The sequence below is a fragment of the Phaethon lepturus genome, unplaced genomic scaffold (assembly GCF_000687285.1).
Source record: "Phaethon lepturus isolate BGI_N335 unplaced genomic scaffold, ASM68728v1 scaffold17354, whole genome shotgun sequence".
Lineage (NCBI taxonomy): Eukaryota > Metazoa > Chordata > Aves > Phaethontiformes > Phaethontidae > Phaethon > Phaethon lepturus.
Window position 1 is genome coordinate 31,910 of NW_010532802.1, and position 21,801 is coordinate 53,710.

The 21,801-nt window shown below is 35.3% G+C and overlaps 1 protein-coding gene across 1 annotated transcript in view; it reads right to left on the reverse strand.

The window, feature by feature from the left end:
* THOC2 (THO complex 2) overlaps window positions 1-21,241 on the reverse strand; it is a 51,454-nt gene extending 30,213 nt beyond the window's left edge. Inside the window, exons 1-13 of the mRNA XM_010284974.1 lie at window positions 21,196-21,241; window positions 17,657-17,693; window positions 17,222-17,280; window positions 14,941-15,032; window positions 13,709-13,760; window positions 11,595-11,665; window positions 10,723-10,844; window positions 9,768-9,901; window positions 7,939-8,105; window positions 7,333-7,425; window positions 4,214-4,369; window positions 1,308-1,480; window positions 961-1,156 (exon numbers count right to left, since the gene is read on the reverse strand). Of these exons, the coding sequence (XP_010283276.1) occupies window positions 961-1,156; window positions 1,308-1,480; window positions 4,214-4,369; window positions 7,333-7,425; window positions 7,939-8,105; window positions 9,768-9,901; window positions 10,723-10,844; window positions 11,595-11,665; window positions 13,709-13,760; window positions 14,941-15,032; window positions 17,222-17,280; window positions 17,657-17,693; window positions 21,196-21,241 (1,398 nt within the window). The remainder of the gene's footprint in view (window positions 1-960; window positions 1,157-1,307; window positions 1,481-4,213; window positions 4,370-7,332; window positions 7,426-7,938; window positions 8,106-9,767; window positions 9,902-10,722; window positions 10,845-11,594; window positions 11,666-13,708; window positions 13,761-14,940; window positions 15,033-17,221; window positions 17,281-17,656; window positions 17,694-21,195) is intronic.
* Between the last annotated feature and the right edge of the window lie 560 nt (window positions 21,242-21,801).

Genomic DNA, 21,801 nt, shown 5'->3' on the forward strand with positions numbered 1-21,801 from the left:
TCTTGTTCCACTCACCATGAAAAGCATATTAAGCTATCACACCAGTAAGTGCACAATTATTTTAAAGGTACACTTGAGCATGAAAGCTGCAGTGCAATGTTAGTAGTCTAACTTTTAAACTACTGTATGTGTTAACTTACAGTCAAATCACCTCCAGTTATAAGTATTTCTACTGTGGGTTAAATGTAGTTTCATAACTAGAACATGCTGATGGCAATAGTGCATTAAAAATAACTTTCCCTATGTTACCTTAACCACTCTGTCACTGACGAATTTCTTCATAGTTCCAACCTAGAGCAAATAGCTAAAATGTTGCTCATTCTTGTCAGAAACACATGAAACTATTATATTCATATATTTACAATAAAATTGCACGAGATTCCTATAAAGAAGTGATCTCCATTCTACTGTACATAACCATAAAGAAAAAAGAATCAAGAATAGCAGCATTTTAACTGGCAGAACAGGGGGACCCCCCACTAATTAAAAAGTTGCAACGTGCCCTACTTCCCAAGTAACCTAACAAGTGGAATAGAAAGTACCTATTTTAAGCACTGGACATGTATTAGGTTATTGTAACCCATTGTCTACCCTGTCACTCTAATAATGTAAAAACTTCCATGCAACTAGTATGATATGTCCGTTTTTTAAAAATATCCGTAACGCAGATGATGTTTTAAAACAGGAAGACCATGATGAGAGATTAGTTATCACTAAATATTCCTGGTTATAAACCTAAAGTGCCTCAAGTTGTTCATAAAAACTTTTGTTATGTTTATTGATCATAAAAACGATTAAGAATTATCTTATTTTTAAGATTCTACAAATTTATCCTTAGTCAAAGCAATTTCCTGCGTTTCAGTATCTGAATATATACATTATTAGTAAAAATTGAGCATTTTTTTACATCAGAGGAATTGGTATTTTTCAAGTTTTGGCAAGCTGTTCTGTCATACCAACCTCTTTCATAAATGCTTTTCCAAGACGCACCACTTTTGCAAATAAAATGGGATCATGGGAGAGATGGGGACCAAGGTAACAAAGCATGTTGAACACTTCCTTTCTCAAGTCCTCAAAGCTGTCTGCTTGTTTGGGTGCTCTCTTGTTTGGCAAAGAAGAAATTGGTGACCCTTTAGCTCCTTTAGGTACACCAACTCTGAAAAATAAGATGTGCAGCATTTCACATTAAACGCAAGTGAAGAACTTTAGAAACTTATCAATACAGTTAGGCTTATTAGTGAATTCATGTTTAAAAATAAACAGTAGTTTTCCCCTATGTGGCCACAGAATTCTATTTTTCTCCTTACCTGCGGTACAGAGGTTCGATTGTCACATGTACAAGCTGGCAAAGGGCAATTGCAATAGGCTTGTGTGAAGTCGCATAAAACGGTGGCATCTGATCCATAATACTTTGTGCATGCTGCCAATCACCAATTTTTAATAACGCTTCCAATAAACCAAGCTTTTGATTATCAGGAGGCTGCAAGATAACAAACAATTAATGAAAAAGTATATTCTTAGTCTTCTTCATATTTCTCCTTACGCAGTACGCAGCTGTCATCCACAGCTAGAGTGAAAAAAATAGTATTTCAACTACGTAATAAAAAAATATGTAAAATAAAATTCAGCTAGACATTTAGACAATAAGCATGCTTCAAAAGCAGTAATAAACCAGTCCACACAGATTCTAACATCTGGATTAAAGAAAAAACTTAAAAATAAAAGTTCAAAACAGAAGTTTATGGAGTTGTCTGATGTACATCTGACCATGTACTTCTCAAAATGTCACAATCTATTGCAGCTTATTTCTTTACATGACATTTTAAGAACAATGCAAGCATTTAAGAATCCTTTGCATTGTGTGTTGCTCTGGATTTAAAGCACTAATTTCTCTTGCAAAATCTTTTTTTTTTTTTTAATAAAAATCAAAACAAACCCACAAACCAACACCACCAAACTGAACCCAAAACATTCACCTGTCTCTTAGTTTGCCTGTATCATGAATTTCAAATTAGCATCTGCTCTAAGAGAGCCTAATTTTATGTGCAAGTCTACAGAAAGTTTTCCAAATATCCCATTTTGCAATATAGACATAAGAGGAAATAGGAGTTTACAATTAAGATCATGCCTTGAAGCATTTTTTCATGGGCATGGTATTAATATTTTTTATTGTTATAAGTTGGTTTTCCCTGGTACCCAAGGTAAAAGTTTATTAGTGAACGACTAACAGTAAGGAACAGTGACTGCAAACTAGCTGTATGCAACTACAAGCCTAAGATGATGTTCATGCCATGGGAGGAAAGATTAAAAGTCTAGGACAAAACGTTTAAGCATTTTAAGGCAAAAAAATGTTTTATTTAAATCATGCAAACACACAAGACAGACTGATAAGAACAGAAGTGACTTACAAGGCAGACGCTTCTGTGGTTCTATAGTTTGCATTGATTTTTAAATCTTTTTTTTTTTTCCTTTTAAAACTTCTTTATTACACTGGCAACTATTTTTCTTATGGTTTTGGAAATAGAGAACAGTCTACTACAGAGTAACATGCAGAGGAAAGTTTCAGAAGAAAACACATAGATCTGTTTAATATTCATGTTGAACTTGGGTAATAATGAAATTGTATCAAAACCTGTGCATTAAAACTGCATACTGCACACAAAGTATTCAAATTTAAACTGGAAACAGCTGTCACATGTACTTACTCTACTAATTGCTACGAATTGCACAGCTAATCACATACAAAAAGACTAACACAGAAACAAGCTTTTCAAGAAGCAGCATGCATTGCGTAACAGTATGCAAAGAGTCACAGCAACCGTTTTTGTTCAGTACAGCTCTCTATGTTCCCATCACACAGGCTCAGACTTTGTCACTGTAATCCTTCAGAAAAATGTCGCAGTTTCTTAGAACTTAGAATTCCCTAGTTCTTAATTCTAAAGCTTAGCCATACAAACTGTCTTGATTCTTCTGACATTACTTGCAATAATACATACACTCCCCACATCCCATCAAGAGTTTAGTTTTCCATCAGAACAGGGCTCCATGCCCACTTCAGAGAATACCAGGTAGCCTCATCTGACTGTAGAGAAGGTGGAGTAAAACAATGTGGTATAATCAGAAGGGATATTAAAATAATGAGCAGAAAGGAGGTCAGAAACATAAAGCTAGTGAAAAGAGTAAGTTTAAGCAGCAGATGTGGCTGCAGTTGAGAGCCAGAGAGTAGCAACTGTATCAGCTGCCTGAGGGAAGAAAATGAAATTAGATTTTTTCAAGCTAGGCAAGAAAAATGGAAGGAGGAAGGGAGGTCAGAGATGTACATTATCAAGGTGGGGTAGAACAAATAGGAATAAGTATACAAAACAGATTGATACAATGAAGCCAGGAGGATACAGAAAATCAAGAACAGAAGCTATCAAGACTGATGGACCCCTTCCCTCTCTCCAATACGCCACTTATAAAACGCAAATATCAAGCTTTTACTTTGCTTTTTTTGTTTTAAATGAGATGTTTCAGCAGTACTCAGACACTCAAATGCAATGACAACAGAAAAGCTGCTAAAAGATTAAATAATTTTCTTTTTCAAGTAAGGTTGGACACACTGAAACAAATTAGACCTAGGGCAACACGAACAATACATGATGTAGCAGCACCTTAAATAAAGAGTATACACTTATACATACAAAGATACAGATCTAATGGAAAGCACAGTGGACAGTTACAATTAAAAGTGTCAGTTAAAACCTTTTTCTACAATGCAGGATAATTATACCAGCATTCATACGTCTGGCAATTCTTTACATCCCAATTCTTGATTGAGAGAAATAAGGAATAGACTCTTACTAATATCCTTATTTTTAAGACATCAACTAGGATTATACTATCACAGGTCCTACAAAAACACAAATTGCGAAGTATATGAATGCTGGTACATACTTAGTGGAGTTGATACAACAAAAAGGGAGAAAAGAAATTTATTAGCCATTGAACCAATAACATTAAACCTACAGTAATCCAGAACAAACCCCAAACCATGCATTTTTGCACATGCAATATAATGGAAGTTCAATCAGAGGACAGACACAAGCCTTCCAAGAACTAGGTACCTGTCTATGTTTCAAATAAATATAAAAATGTTTTTATAAGTATTTTGTTTAGTTGAATATAATTTAAAATAATTTTCTTGGTAAGGAAACTATTCACACACACACACCTTTTCTGTTTTCTCCTCTTCTTTTTCTTTTTCCTTCTCCTTTTCCTCAGTCTTTTCAGAGGATAAGACAACCATCGTAAGTTTTCTAACAATTTGCTTGGCCTCCACTATCTCTCGTTTGTGTTCCTCAATGATGGCATTATCCCCTGGAAGAAGCTAAAAAAAAAAAAACAGAACAAACATTATATCTGAAAATTAAAGTGACCTACTGGTACTTTTAATCACTTGAGCTCGAAGCAGAAGTTTGTCCTTCCTTGTTACTAATCAGATAAACTTACTCCCTGGGAGATTATTTTCCTTGCCACCATCACCCCAACAAGTATGTACACTATTAACAGGCTATTCTGAAATCAAGGACTCATGAGAAATATAATATTGTTCTACTTCCTCACAACCATTAGTGATATAAGCTCCCTTTTCCTCTCCAATTTACCATTCAGCTGTAGCTATACGGTGACAATGACACACATAGTTGATGGTAACATTTACAAAATTCAGTGCCTTAAAACAACGTGAATATTCAAAAGCATAAATTTTCACTTGCTCATCTAAAGGAAAAAAAATTCATCACCAAGGAAAACCAGGTAACCTACTTAGACACACACTTTGATTACACTTTATTTTAAAGGAATACCATTTCAAGCTTACCAAATTTCCTATCTATCAGGAGTGTGGTTTAAACATATGTAACATCTGTTTCTTAAAAACCATGTTACACTGAGATAGAACTAATATGATAAAACCTCAGCATAGTCTTGTATGTTGAGAACAACCAGGGTGAGGAAGATAACCCTACACTCAGAAATTAAAAGGTCAAATTGTAAGACAGCAGAAAAGCTCTCTTTCTGACAAGTTTCAATTTGATTCCTAAAATTGTGCTTAAACTGCAAATAAGTAATCAAATCTTACTATGGAGTCATGACCCCTCTGATACAGTAATCTTTCTTCTATTGTTTTTAACAAGGGAAGATTTCTACTGTTTTTTCTCCTCCCAAACTGCAGTAGAGGAAGAAAAGACTAAGCATCACCTTGTTCAGAGAAAAGGTAGTAGAATTCCTCAATTTCATAAAACTTTTGGAAAGAAAGAATCCCACTTGGAAAAGTAAAAGGTTTAAAGAAATACACTTTTCTCATGTGAAAACACAAGTAACCTACTCGGATTCACCGAGAAATACCTAGTGTGAAATTTCAAGGGGTAAATCCTATCTTCTGCATACCATACATATTATACATGGCTGCGTGTATATATACAGAAATAGCAAACTGTTCTTACAGGCTTGGATAGGGAAGGGATGGCAGAAGGGGGATAACATTCTTGATATAAACGATAATCCTGACAGCTGCTATTGTAAGGAGCCACACAATATATACCACTTCAGACTCAACACCTACACACTAATTATTTTCTTGAAACTCCCATAGCAAGTTAAATTAAGCCTGAACTTAAAAGAGGGAAAAAAGTGCCATTCCAAACATGCAAAGACAGACAGAGACTGGCAGAGAAATTCTGGAATTAAAGTAGATTAAAAATGAGACTGAGAATCAACACGATGAAGATAAACAGTATAAATGAATGCAGGGACCATTCTAGCTGTAAGACTGTCAGAAAACATGCCCATACCTACACAGGTCTGAGCCAAGATTGCACAGGCCACTGTAACTCCAAGTCTGAGCATTTGTTTTGTAAGCTTACAAACATTCCTTCACAAACTAGCATTATTATCATGCATCCCTCCCTCCACACCAATTATCTGAGACATGCACGCCTACTCTCGCTCCAGCCAACATATTTTTAGCCAAAATACTCCTATGAAGCCAGAGACAGTTATTAGCAAGTCCGATTGTGACTAATGCTATTAACTGCCATACAAACTAATGGCAGGACTACATTGCAAAATTTCCATAGCTGTAACTAGAGCTCATTTCCTTGATTTCAGTGGAAGAGTTAAGAGTCTTAAAATATCTATGGGTATCCTGAAATTAAAAATTGGTGTATAATGTAAAATTATTTTGATAACTAACATTGTGTTTACCATCTGCCAAACTGGTATGTTGGTTAGTTGATATGACTGTCAGACTGGAAAGGATAAGTGTCTCTGATTAAATCTGAACATGTAACTCCATTTTCCTCCTTCAACCTAACAAATTGTCAGAATTCTTGTAGACTGAATGACAGGCCTATTCACGAGTTGAAAAAAAAGCCTACTATTAAACTAAACAAAGTCTGTTAGGAGCTAATTGTCCTACCAGTTTTTCCAAAAATTGATCTTATAAAGCAAAATACTCAAAGTGTCTAGTTCTTAAGAAAGGTTACTTGAACATTTAAAGCATACTCAGGCATTTACCTCCCACGTCCTATTCAGGCAGGAGGTAAATAACATGGAAGATGCTACGGAGGTAATTCAAAGAAAGTGCATCACCATTCATATTTCAGCATGTGTTTATTTGAGTATGTGGCACTACAAAGTGCTGTAAATTTTAAAAAACACTGAACATGTACATAGAATCACTGAATAGCTTGGGATAGAAGGGACCTTTAAAGGTCATCTAGTCCAACCATCTGCAATGAGCAGGGACATCTTCAACTAGAGGAGGTTGCTCACTGCTCCATCTAACCTGATCTTGAACGTTCCCAGGGATGGGGCATCTACCACCTCTCTGGGCAACCTGGGCCACTGTTTCACCATCCTCATTGTCAAAAATTTCTTCCTTCTTCCTTCTATCTAGTCGAAATTTACCCTTTGTCCTATCGCAACAGGCCCTGCTAGAAGTCTGTCCCCATCTTTCTTATAAGACCTCTTTAAGTACTGGAAGGCTGCAATAACGTCTCCCCAGAGCCGCCTCTTCTCCAGGCTGAACAATCCCAACTCTCTCAGCCTGTCCTCACAGGAGCAGTGTTCCATCCCCCTGATCATTTTGGTGGCCCTCCTCTGGATCCACACCAACAGGTCCATTCTTTCCTGTGCTGAGGGCTCCAGAGCTGGATGGAGCACTGCAGGTGGGGTCTCAATCTGAAGTAGGTCCTCAATCTGAAGCTTTAGGAATAGGGTAAAAATATCTGACTTTCTTTTTTAAGTTTTCTTAGTTTTGGCATTTGACAGAGTAGCACTGTCACTTACATGAACATAAAGATCTTCCAAATCGATGAGATTATGTTGCAAAAGGACAGCGGCAACTCTGTATAAGGAGGAAGGTGTCTCACCACTTGGATCCTAAAAAGGGTAAGATTGCAAATTTAAGAAAAAAAGCGAACAGACCACTGCAGAATGTCATGAAACAGAAAAGAAACTACTCAAAGTTCAGATGAAACATATTAACCCACAGTTCTCCTCATTATCATGTTATTTAACCATTACTCCAAAGCCACTGGACTTAACTGCAATACACAGTCAGAATTTTCAGAAACAAAAACATTCGATTATCTTCACATCTTACAGTGCTTGTATGCAATTCCTACATATAAAAAACAAAACAATTTCAAAGGGGAAGTATCAAGATTGTTTTCATCTGTCTTGGAGAATGCTAAGCATTCTCCTCTAATACACATTAGAGACTTCCACTCAAATAATGAAATTGCCACTTTTAATACTGGAATTTTAGAACTGCAAAATTAATTTCTATGGGAAAAAAAAATCTGCAGCAAAAATCTGTTATCACTGACTGCAGTTCAACAGTGAGGGCAACCAACCACCAAAAAACAAAAATTAAGAATGGAAATACATTACCTGATAAAATTTGAATTTGAAACCAAGGATATGGCATAGAGTTTGAGGTTCACACATGTACATGTAAGACTCTATCAGTGGTACAAAGAAGTCATCATACTCAGGCCTGCACTCATAGACTTCTAGGATAATATCCAAAACTCTGTTGGGATCAAGGTTAAAACATCCTAGTGGAGAAGAACAGAGTAGAAAAGCTTAACATTGCAACTTTTCATCTTCATTCTGTTACTAAACCACACAAATGCATCAGTTTTTCAAGTGAAATCTTCTCAGTTAAAATTGAGCCTGGATTTATCTACAGCAAAATCGTCTGGATCATCTGTAAATACAGCATCAATCATTTTGACTTATGTTGAATATTGAACTAGGCAAAGATACCAAATGAGACTTCCAATACACATTACAGAAAAACTAAAAATTACCACCTTAAGGCAATCATCTAATAAGTAAAAACTCAACCTCGCTAATACCACAGTGCCAGCAAAAGGCATGGGCTACTTCCTCCCCTCTTACGCTGGCACACATACTGAGGCAGTCACACAAATAAGCCAGCTAGAAATTATTTTACACCCCAGAAATTGTTCTGGTTTGAGCTAGACCCTGATCCACCTGGTTTTACTGTCCTGTCAATTCCGTATTATCATCATTAGGGAGAACGGTTTCTTTATTTTGAGGGGAGCAAGAGCAAGGATATAGATCAGCTTAAGGCAATGTTGTAATCATACCTGTATTTTACTATGTAAACTTTTCCACCAAAACTGCATGAGACATGCTTGAGACAGAAATATGAGTTATATCAAAAGAATCCATATCTAGGCTATTTTCTTCATTGTGCCGTGAGAAGTTTTATGCAAGCACACCCACTATGCAGATACATAACTGCAGCAGTCCTTCCTTCCCATTTCCACTACACCAGGACCTACTGCAAGTCAGTAATTTAAATGAATTGACAATTTATAGGAAGTCTATTTGCAATTCCTAAAATTCCAGAAGACAAAAAAATGTTTTGTTATAAAATTCCTCAAACTGAGTCTGCATTTTTTACTAGTAACTAGCAAAAAACATCCTCTTCTCTAGCTCTCTTCCAAAACAAGTAGTAGTATTACAGGGATTTGACAGTCTCAGGGAAAATTCTGTAACAGATGAAAAATTAACCTTTTGACCATTACTGCACTGGCACCATATGAAACAGGCATTGGTCTAAACATCAATATATTGTACAAAACTCTTTATTCAAAAAGGAAGTGTAAAACATGGGGAATTACAGATATTTCCTGTTCTTAATGTATTTTGCACTTCAATTGTGACACTCCCACCAAGACTCAACTTAGAAATATGGTCAAATCACAAACAGAAATAAAGGAAGAACATTTACTACTTCTCGTTTCTCTTCATAAGGAATCACTTGTTCAACTTCTTTAAGACTAAAAGAATGTTCATGAATTGAGTACCTTAAAATACCAAAGAGCATTACTTTGTTATACTCCAATCTGCCTGCTAAGAGACGACAAAGGCATCCTCAAAAAATAATGCTGAAGTGAATTAAAATCACAGCATGCATATTTGAGGCCATACCATAAATTCAGTATCTAAACTAAGTTTAACTTCACAACATTCCCAAAATTAATTTTGCCACAGAAACAAGAACTTCCGAATGTCATAATTCTATCCAAGGTGATCTACCAATACATGTTACTATCACACTACACGCCTGCATGACGTATTATTTGATCCACAGATTATCTCAAACGGTAGTCTAGAGACACTCTCTGTAGTCCTAAAACCATGTAGGAAAACCAGTGCCCATATTCCTTCAAGAAATTCCTTACCTATTAAAGATTTGATATTTTCAAGGATTAAATCACTAGTGATATTTCCAGATAAGTCTTGCCCCAGTTCTGCAATGAGCTTTGCATATCCTTCATTCTCCTCTCTTAACAAATTAAACTTCTGTTGCTTATAACTGCAAATAAACAGAAATTAAACACTATTGTATAACACATGTCCACAGTGAAGTTTATTTATTATAATATTAAATTTATTATACAAAATGCTAATTTTGAACACATTTTGAAGAACCTTTAATTTACCTGAACTATTGCAAAACTTTTGGAATGCAGTACAATGAATACCTGCAAGGTAGTGAGCATTCTCCAGACAAATCCAGGTCTTCTATTATTTCAAATACAGACCATTTAAAAGCAAGATTATGCTTCTACTTAACAGTAAAGCTTGTTCTTACACACCACGCTGGAGAACTGCTCTGTAACAGTCTGTGCTTAAGGACCTATTCTAGTTTCAAGTGGTGTTCTTTGAGACTGAAACATTGGATGCAGAGACAAAAAACAAACATACACCACAAAAATATATCCTGTGTTGCCAAAACTAACATAACTACATTTTCTTAGTTATGAAAACAAATGCCTATGCTTAACTAATGCAACAGCAATAATTAATTTTCTTATGCTTTGAAAATTCACATTTCTTACAAATAAAATTAAATCTTAATTATTTAATCTGCACATATGGAATCACTGTAGCAAAAGCCATAGCAATAGATGACATTAAAAAAGATTTTACATTTCTCAAGAGTTTGAAAACCAAGAGGCTTAACAAAGTTCTTTTGTCAATGACAAGTTAAAGTGCAACAAAACACATTTCCTAAAGAAAATTGAGTATTTTTTGAAAAGAAACACTACACATTGTTAGAAAATATTGTTACCGGACTAATTACCATTGCCCCTCCCCACCCACTCCCCAAAGAACTCTTACCCCAAAACTTACAATAGTTTTGTCTTTATTTTAACAGATTTCTGATTGAACTGTTGAGACTGCTTGATAAGTCCTAACGACTCCAGTGTCTCTGGATCTAAACGCTCCTTTAGGACAGTGTCAGATACAAGATACTAAAAAACACCAAAAACATACATCAAATTTGTCAATTAGAACGACCTAGAAATATTGTGATTATTACTTTAGGCTACATATTTGTTCTGACTACAAAAAAAAAGTTCAAATATGATGATATACCATGATACTAAATGTATTCTGCCCCAAACACAGACGTGGACAAAACTGAGAAACTACTTCACTGCAATTGGTATTTTACAGTCGTATATTTTATATACAAAAGCACCTTGAAGACACAAGCCCTAGAGCCCAATTGCTGGTACAAACACAGCATCTAGGGATATTATTACCAAGAATGGCGTATTTACAAAGCTTAAACTCATTCTTTCTTGTATTCTGGGAGAAAAGCCTTACTTTCATATGCTGAATTTTCCTACAAATCAAGCTTATTCCATGTGGTTAGGAATGACACTTCTAAAGACAGAGGAGGTTGCATAAAGAAGTCCAACTCAAAACACACTTCAGAAGCAAGATTTCTGTTGAACTGACAGGGGAAAAACTTAAGTTCTCTCAGAACTCTTTAAAGAATTCAACGGACAACCATACTATATTACTCTACCGTAACGCTTTGAAGGTGCATTTTTAAATTATTTATTAATTTGTTAAAACATTTAAATAGTATTTTCCTAAAAAAAACCAAGCCAAAAAAACCCAACAAAAAAACCCCACAAAGCTAGCTTCAGAACTGATCTTTCTTGTCAGATTTTGGCATATACTTTTACCAAAAGACTTCAAGTGCAACTTACCAGACAGGCTAATACCAGTTGGGTAAAATGATCCCTCTTACTTTTTTCTTCTAAACAGCTTGTTTCAATATCTAGTAGAAAAGACAGTGGGAAAAAAAAGGAAAAAAAAGAAATCATTACTTGTGGAATTTCTAAGAGTTTCTTATTTTTACAACTATTTCAATAAATGCTAATGATAACACAATGCAAAGCAGCTTGTTTATAACATGCTAGCTTCTTGCCACTTTCCAGCTACTCAGCCACCTTGAGGTCCACATAGTATTTTGATGACAATTCTCACACATCCACAAGTGTCATGAAAAGGTAAAACAGAAACCAGAGCAATGCCATAATAATTTTTCTTGCTCTTCTCTCTTGTTGCAATAAGGTTTATGGCAAGCATTAGGAATCAATAATAAGCACGACAGAAAAGAAATACGAATCACTGAGAAGAACTACATGATCCCAGCCTTAATGTCATGTTCTAGTCTCTTTCCCTGCATCTTCAGAGTAACTACCATATACTGCCTGGTCTGCAGTCTTTTACTAGCTATGGCTCTGTACTTCCATTCTTTTCTTTTGCATTGTCAACTACTGAATGCAATTCATAAATTCACTCCAGTGGAAAGACGGGCCATAAAACAATGGCCAAGGAAGCACACTTGTTTAAAGTAGTTTAAAAAAGCACATCATTGCAGGAAGCAAGGAGCTGCAAAAGGAGTGGAAAACTCAGTAAAAGAATGCAAGGCAGACATTTAAAAAAAAAAAAACCACCACCCCAAAACTCACACACATACCCACAGAAAAACTAGGCCCATAGAGAAAATATCAACAATTAAGATCTGAGAAAGAAGCCCCCAAACAGACTAAAAACCAATGAATTACCAGGGTGGCAGTGGAGGCAACAGACTTGCCTGATCAGTCTGCACCCTAACAGCCAAGCCTCTTGGCCAAAGAAGAATTTGCAGGAAAAAAAGTTAGTCCAGGGAATGTGGAGGAGTCTTCAAACTCACAGAGTTTGAAGCTTAGCTCCTTAGGCATACTATTTTTCTCTGCTACTACTGGAGGCACAGAATTTGGCTACACTAATTTGAAGGGAAGGAGCAAAAGAAAAAAGGCAGCAGACATACACTAGTTCCAGTTATTCAAGTAGTTCAAGAAGCAACTACTCTAAGTTTTCTAACCCAGCTTAAAAAACAAAAGAGTATCAGTGTAATACTGCATTACAAAAACTAATTATTACAAAAAGATGATACAAGTACACAGAATTAAACATTATGAATAAAACAAAGTAAAAATTCATAATTTCAATGTTAACTGAACTGAGGTTGCATATGCAAACTTAATTAGATGCCTCTCTGCACAGGCAGCCACAGCACAGAAGACACCACACTCCTTCGGTATACGGAACAAACCAGGATCCGTGATTAGCAGACTGTCAAAAGAATTTGCTGAAATTTCTTTAAAACACAGAGACATAGAACAAGAGAGAACTTGCAAGCAGTTAAAACTACGATCTGGAAAAAAGTAACAGGATTAAAATGCTAAAAGCATGGGAGAAACAGCTTTGATCAACATCACAACATAAAAATCCAGAAGTTATTACCAGAATAAGAAGTACACAACTTTAAAGTCTGCTCAGTTGGCAAATAGTAACTTAGTAAATGATGCCATTTGCTTTTAGATTTCTGGACAATTAGTACAAGCTCCATTTCACTAGCAGTGACAGTACGGATAAAAATATTTACAGAACACACTCCGAGAACAGCGGATATACCTACCAGTAAGCCAACTTTTATTCAAAACACTTGTAAGAATGGTAACAACACTAAGTCACTGATTCCATTAGCTAACATCCAACATTCTTACAAGCTAGCTCCTCTAACTGTTCTTGGCAGATCAATTTCCACTGCCTTTAATTGGTAAACTTCTGGAAAGTATAACACAACAAAGCAGAATGAAAAGATGTTAACAACTGAGACACAGATACACTGAGGAAAAATCGACACGTATTTTGTAAGGAGAAGTCATGCTTTACAGATTTAATGAAGTTTCCTGAAGTCAACAAGCAAATGCGCAAAGCACCTATTTCTCCAAATCTTTCACAATGCTGAAAGGAAGGGAACCCAGCTTACCTAATATGCAGAATACATCAGCTAGGATAGAAGGCATGTCTTCCCGAAATTCCTTAAAAAGAAAAAGATCACACTTAGTGGATACAGAAATTCCAGTATGTACACTTAGAAAATTCTTATTCCATTACATAAAACACACTTCATCATAAAGTAAAATCAAATTAATAATGCATATTATTCCTAGTGATATTAATAATAATTAATAATTCAGGTTAATTCATTGTGAAGAGGCTCAATTACTGACTAGTATCTAACAAAAGTGCTGTACTAATTATGGATATGTAATGAAGTAACATAACATTTTAATGTAATTTTAAAAAGTATCTAGTGGCCAGGGACAAAGCCCTCTGGTTACTACCTCCATTTCTCTAGCACAATGGAACTCCTTCTCTGAAGAGCAGCACCAGCCTGTACAGTAAACTATATTTTCTCAGGCACCAAACAAATGACAATTTCCTACAGTAACTAAAGATCAAACATTTTCACATGCCCTCCCAAAAGCAAGGTGCACTTCAGCCTTGACTTCTCTCAAACACAATGCAGAAGTTTAAAAAGCTAAAAAGGTTATCCTAGAATAGATTACTGCAAAACGTATTTTTTCTTTATGTTCTATACATATCAAAACAGCAATCTAAGAACTTACTAAGAACAAGGACTAATTTTTAGAGAACTTTTTAATGTGGTCTTTTTCAGATTTTTTTTAAGGAACTTAAAAGTTGAGAGGGAAATACTCTTTTTCCCTACTTAATCTATTTGTATTCAAAGCATTTTAAAAAAAAAATTTTTCAAACAAAGTCTAATGGATTATTTTAAAGGCAGTCATGGTACTTAGACATGTCAATACTAAAATGGCAGACACGCACACTGTTACACTGTAAGAAAGATGTAAGTTATAAAAAACAGTAGGTGGCATTACAGACATGCTGCATAAACATGTGCAATCTATTTTTAACATTTATTAAAAACTTCAGCCTTCATATGCCCTTAAAAAACTATTTGATCTTGAATTTATGCTAAAATGAATATATATACTCCTCACCACAAAAAGGAGAAAAAACACTGACAAACTACATATATTACAAGTGTATATAAATGAAGAAAAAGGACAAGAATGACTTTTTAGACATGAGAAAAAAAATTCTGTTGACTATTACCCTGCTTGATTTTCATTCAGACTTTTATAACAAACTAAAATTTTATTAAGGATGCAATTATTACAAATATATACTTACTATGACATCACCAAGAACGTTAGAAGCTTGATCATGCTTTAAGTTTCCTCTGACAACGTGGTATGCAAGCTCGTACAAAGCCTGCTGGGTATCTGTTGAAAGACAGATTATTAAGGAACATATTAGATAATCCTTGGTCTAACTTTTAAAGCAATGTTTACAATAATGCTGTAGACTTCAAACACCCTGCAAGTAAAGGGGATACGCTTCTCTTAACAATGAGGGGGATTACTTTATTACTGCTGATAGATTAAATTTGAGCATCAGTATCTAAGACTTCGCACAAGCAGATAGTAAGTGATGGATTTTCCCTACAGTTTATGGGTAACAGTAAAACAGGATGAAAAACTACAGTCCTGCACATAATAACTTGAGTCTTGGCAGTTGTTTAACCAAGACACCTTAAACTTATAATTTACATAAATACCATGTGTGTATATATATATAAAAAATATAAGACATATAAAACATTCTAGTACTTTTTCTTAATCGTATCTCATCACAGATATGTTTTCAAAAACCGTTTCTCTAGGAGAAAGTATAATTTCATTGGAGAAAAAATGCTTAATGAGGATGTTTTAATTTTATTTTTCTAAGGAAATTTTCCCATAACTGAAGAATGCTGTTTTACAAAAGCTCGTATTAAGCTGAAGCACTAAACAAAGGTGCTGTGTTTGAAAAAAAAAAAAAAACAACCCAAAAATCTTACAAGGTTAAGCACGGTGGTTGCAAAAACATCTATGATAAGAACAATTCCTTACAAGAATAGTCCACAATGTCGCTATACTTTTTTGTGCATGAAAAAACAATAAAACACCATGCTTTCACCTTGCATTTGTACCATGTGGTTTGCTCAATAAACAATATTCACAATAGGTATACAAGTTACAGATCTTAATGACTTAAACCAAGTACTCAATAACTTACTGACTGCAGACCACTGTAGCTGCATTAAAAGCATCTTTTCTTTTTTTTTATTTTTTTAAATGGACATGTTAATTTAATGTATCACTGCGCTTTCGGCAAAGAACACTAACTGCTAAAGACTTGAATATAGCAGGATTGGTTTAGACATCGATTCTACTCTACTACTTTGAAGGCCAATTCAAGAGAACAGTTTGGTGCAGCACCCAATTTATTAATTTTACGATGAACCCAAACCAGCCATACACATAGCCTCAGACATGCCTCTGCAAGCGGCTCCCCGCATTGTGGGGTATGTTACACAGGTACACTGCCAAATCTGACCCATCTCCCTAAGCTTTTGGTACATTGTACTTCAATAAATGTCTTTCTGGAACTAAAAGGCAGAAATGCAAGTGTCAGTGCAGTTTTCAGAACTGGATCCAGGTCATGTGGACTCAAATTCTTAGCAGTCAGCATCTCTGTACCTCACTCCAGATCATACACATTTTCAGGGGTTTTCCCAACACCAGAAGGACTTCAACTATTCCTACTGTCTATTAATTCCTCCAATATAGCCACTGCATATCTGTCTAGTCATTCCCATGGGATCTTTTAGATCCTGACAGCAAGGAGAAAGAAAAAGAAACCAGTGTATAGAAATAGTCAACTTCTGTCTAGAACAGAGAACAGCTGGTGGCCTTTCTTCAAAAACTTTGGGAATCTTCTTAATAATATAATTTACATTGAAATGTTGTGATTTAAGTTTTCTGCTATTACAATTGCCCATTATGACTATTTTAGCAAGAACCCAAAACACCATGTAAACAGCATTGCACATTTGTGGTCTTACTAATATGGAAGCTTTTCTTCCAAGAGGTTCTGCAAAGCAGACAAAAATTTAACTTTTCCTTAAACACCAAAGATTTCTTAAAGTGAGAATTTAAAACTTAAAGACAGCACTGTCTTTCGCTAACAAAGGAGAAAAAAGTCTAGAACTCGGAAACAGTTGTAAAAATTACTTTCTGCAGTATACAATCACACTTGCATACATTAGTGTTCATACATTTAACTTTTAGAATAAAATCTAGCTGCATGTTGTTTGCAAAATGAATTCCATTTTCTACAGCACAGACCAAATACTGGACTACCCCACAGCTTACTACTGTCTAAGCAATCTTGCACCCAGACCCCTCTGAAGACAAATCTACTTGTGGATGTTTGTATTACCTTACTACCTGCAGTATTCACCTTTAGCACACATTAATGGTCACCATATATTAATGTTCCAAGCAGATACATTCAGAAGTACAATGATCAACTGTTTCCAGGCTTTTTTTAATTTAATTAAAAACAACCAAAAAAACACACAACTTACCTCGGAAACACATATTATCATGGCTTTTGTTTTCACTAAGAGTGCGACATAGTTGCACACTGAAATAAAAAAGAAGAAAAAAAAAACATTAAAATAGTTAGATATTAGTATACACACAAATGTTTTGGGGCTTTTTTTGTTGTTGTTGTTGTTCTGGCTAAAATAACTTTAAATTTGGGCAGTTTAGACAGCTGACTACATTTTAATTTTCCTAGAGTAAACATTAATTCACAGAAGTTACACAGCAAAGAAATACAAGACTCCCAATAGATCTCATGCATATATATATCATATAGTTAAAAAAAATCCTTCCTAACATTACACATACTTAGCCACAGAAAAGTGAGAACACTAGGCAATTTCAGTATGTGAAAGGAAGCATGGAAGTGCTAGCATTAACTTACTGTCATTAACGAAAGAGGAAATGGTTCTCACAGAAATACTATGATTGTAATAGTTTTCAAACTCTGGCCTGTAAAAAATTTTTAACATTAAACTATGTGCACAATTTCCTGATGCAATTTTTAATCAATGGTAAGAAAGAATTTTACCTATTCTGGTCTCTAAGAGAATCCACTACAGGATGCAAAGACCTGTTATGTTACATTGTCCTTACTCACTCCTGAGGCTCCCTCAACCAAATTACCCATATGTAAAAAGCCATATATAAAAAAAACACCCACCAAATACTGTACAGACTGTCCCATGAAGTAAAATAGTATTTATGCGTGTTATAAAATAAATGCTTAAAGAGCAGGCTTTTCCACAACACTGATGGCTTTGAAATGGACATGCTTCCAAACTACAAGGATTTCCCTCTCCTCTACCACTACTGTCACCCCAGCAGGAGGCTTCAAAAGCAGTTTCACATTTAAAAGCAACAATATTTTTAAAAAGCTAGTGATTTACCTATAATAGAACAGACATCAATCAATATCTTAAGAATTTTCTTCACGCTTGCAAATTTTCAACAAGAAGTTTCACCTATTTTTCATCAAAAAGTCTTTCATTTGCAGAAACCGAAGACAGTAATCAGAGCTGTATCATATTCCTACATAAGATAGCAAGACTACAATTTCCTGTGGGAGCGATTTTTAAGCATGTTCTCAAATAAGGCAGGTATGTACAATTATTATAGAGGCTTATCATGAAAGATAAACAGTAAAAAAGGATTCTGTAGCAATCTCTTACTCATTCTATTTGCATCCTATACAGTTTATTACCTCTCTAGCAGGACTAAACAGCTGCCCCAGCTATCAAAGGATTATAATTAGCAAATACAAGGTATATGCACCCTTTAATGACAACTGGAAAACATAGTTTCACATCTAATGTCATCAGCAGAAACATGCAAGCTCAGCAAAATTCAATGGTATGGCTCAGATGTTCTAAATGCTATTGGAAAGAATGCAATAAATTTAGAAATAACCAGAACAGAGACAGCAAAATAGGGGAATACGTAATTTATTTTATTTTTCATGAATGTTAAGTGCAAATTTTTTTTTAAAGCAGCCATAGATTTTTTTTGCCAGCTGTCTCCAAAGAGTGTATCAGTTTGACCTAAGCCCGATTTTCTTAAATTTTAATTACTACTCCTCCACAAAAAAAGTTACCCTATAAGCACTCATTTCTAAGCTCTGTATACAAGTAATGGTGAAGTGAAACATCCAATTACAAAAAATCATCTCCCGAGATGCACACTTTGACCCCTATGTCATAAGGTGATATCATCAACCAGGTTACATGAGCAGCAACCCTGTCTGCTTAGACTGAAGAGTTCACTTAAGTACATTTTAATACAAAGTAAGAGTTCTAACCTTTTCCAATTCCCTTTCCAGCAATACCAAAACAGTTCTGTCAACTTCACATTACTTTAAGACACAAATCTGTTTGATCAATGTAACAAGAAAAAAATCAATTTTTCTATTTAAAAAGCAATCTAAAAAAACTTGCTTTATATTTGCAATTAAAACCCCCTGAATTATTAAATTGGGAGGAAAAAAAGTAAACATTTTCTTTTTGTGGAAGTCTACATGGGAAAATTTTGGTAGTAGAAAAGAAGGTGTTGGTATTACTCTTTGGATCTAAATTAATGATTGTGCTTATATTCTTTCATATAGGTACTCTAACTCCAAAGGAAGATGACCTTTTCTGAAGGTGCCATCAGGCAGTACAACTGAACTGATTTAATGGCTTGCTGCTGCAGAAATGGACACATTCACCCATACTTCTTCCCTTCTCGGCCACACAGTTCTAGTCCTCATGTCAGTTAAATCAGTTAAATAAACTTGGCAGAAAACCCATTAAAAAACTTCTTCTGCCAACTTTGCAAGTTGAAGCAGCTTACCAGGAGGTCAGATAAGCACCAGCGTAGAGAGCCCTGGTAAATGAAGACAAGGCAGAATTCTTCCCTTCCAGTACCACCGAGCAGCTGTGATTTTAGTTCATCTAGCCTCAAATGAGTGCATCATAAATTAAAATCAAAATACTTGCGTGTTCACAAGAATAAAGCTGTCAATATTAGTACAATTAATCAACTCGGAAACAAAGCCACAACAATACTTTCCCACTTAAAGAATGCCCAGGACAATGGAAATTTATCAGGTCCACTTTTCAGTTCAACAGACCCAAACTGTCTGTTAAGAGTTTATTTGAAACTTTTATTACGCTAATCTTGTAGTTCATTGCTACAAGCTTAGGATGGAGAACTTGCCTGCTCTACTAAAACCTGTATCACTTGATATGAAGATAAAACTGTGTAATACATGTAAAATAGAATTAAAAATGGGATAACCTAGAAAGTAAAAATAATTTTAAAATAATCACAGAATCACTTCTGAAAACTAAAGTCTCAAAATTAAATTTGTCTTGGACTAAGATGGGATAGGTTTGCTTAAACAACAAATTCTGAAGCAGCGTTGAGCACCTATCGAACAAGTTTGCATCACAGAGCCAGCAACTGAACCTAAGCCTCCCAATTCATACACAACGTCCTACATCCTCAATTACACTCCCACACATAGTATATGGCAGTAATTATCACAAAGCGCATGTGCCTACAAACATGGAAGCATATGCATAATTCAGCTGATGTGGGTAGTTCTCTAGTTGAGATAAAGTACAATCAATTGCATTCTGCAGTCAGGATGGCAAAACTACAACTAAACTCCCTTTTCCTGACTCTCAGCCCTTCACCTCAACACTGTGACATTCCTTGTGCGAGTAAAGTAACAAACATGTTGGCTGTGCTTGAGATGGAGTCTCAAAATTTCACATTACAGAATGTTAAGCTTCTTCAGTTTATCTTGAGGCTTAACATATTGCATAAACTGCCAGCCAAGTACATTATTAAAGCCCTACTTCCCCACTAAAGGGTCCTCGATGTGTCTAATCTATCACAAAACAAGGTAAGTTATCAGTCTAATAGTAAGTGCTTGCCATTGTATGCATTTTATAGATATCCATATGGGCTATAGTCATAGACCAGCATCTTATCACAGAAGACATTATACAAAACAATACAATTTCACTACAAAGGACAGTGTAAATACACACAAACAGGTCTACAAGGAGTCTAGACTGATCAGCATAATAAGCAGTCACACACAGAGTCCAACTCAATCTCTACACAATATCTGGAAGTAGCAAAACAAATGCACTTAATTTAATAAATTGTATTCAGACAGAGAAGGGTCTAACAAAACAGAAAATGACAGATAAGATGACCCCATCCTGACCAACTTATAGTTTTGGCAGGTAAATACAGTTGAAACTACCACAATGTACATTTATGTATTTGTATTGGATATTATTACACATCAGTAGCTGGATTAATTAAAATCAAGGCATGTACAGTTTTGAACAAGGTCTACTGAACAATTTCTAGGCAGTGAATGGTCACTGCTACCTAAGCTCTATGATGCTGCCTTATTAATTAACCTTATGATGCTCTAAGACACATACAAAATCCTTACCTTCTGGTTTTTGGGTATTACTGTTATACCATGACAATCTGATCATATCAGCAAACAAAGTTCATTATTTTTCACAGCAAATGATTAGTCAATTTAAAACTCATTTCCTTACTGGATTTCTTTAGAACACCCCTACAGGTTGTTTTCTTTATGAAACAATCAAACCTTTTCTTCCCCTGCCCCCAGTAACAGCATCTCCCACCAACTACATCAGTATTACAAATCCTGTATGTTTTCAAATATAGGCAGACCACCACCGCACCACTCAGGATCACCTAAGAAAACATACAGCAATCATCTAAGCATCCATTACTAGTCACAGTAGAAGCTGAAATGCCAAATAAAAACAAATCTTTACTTCTCTCAATACAGTTTCATATTCCCTCGAAACATAAAATTGAGGTTTTACTTAGGTAACTAGTAAGTGCCAGAATACTATGTTGGGCTGATCTAATCAGATCATGTAAGCCATTTCATTCTCCAACAAATATTTTTTTCTTTTCATAAGACCTACTCTCCTCTTTTTGCTAATTATGAGGGCTTTTCTTCCTGCAATCCTCACTTTTCAACAAAGTTGGTATTTCCCTCCCTGTGAATAAGCCCAAC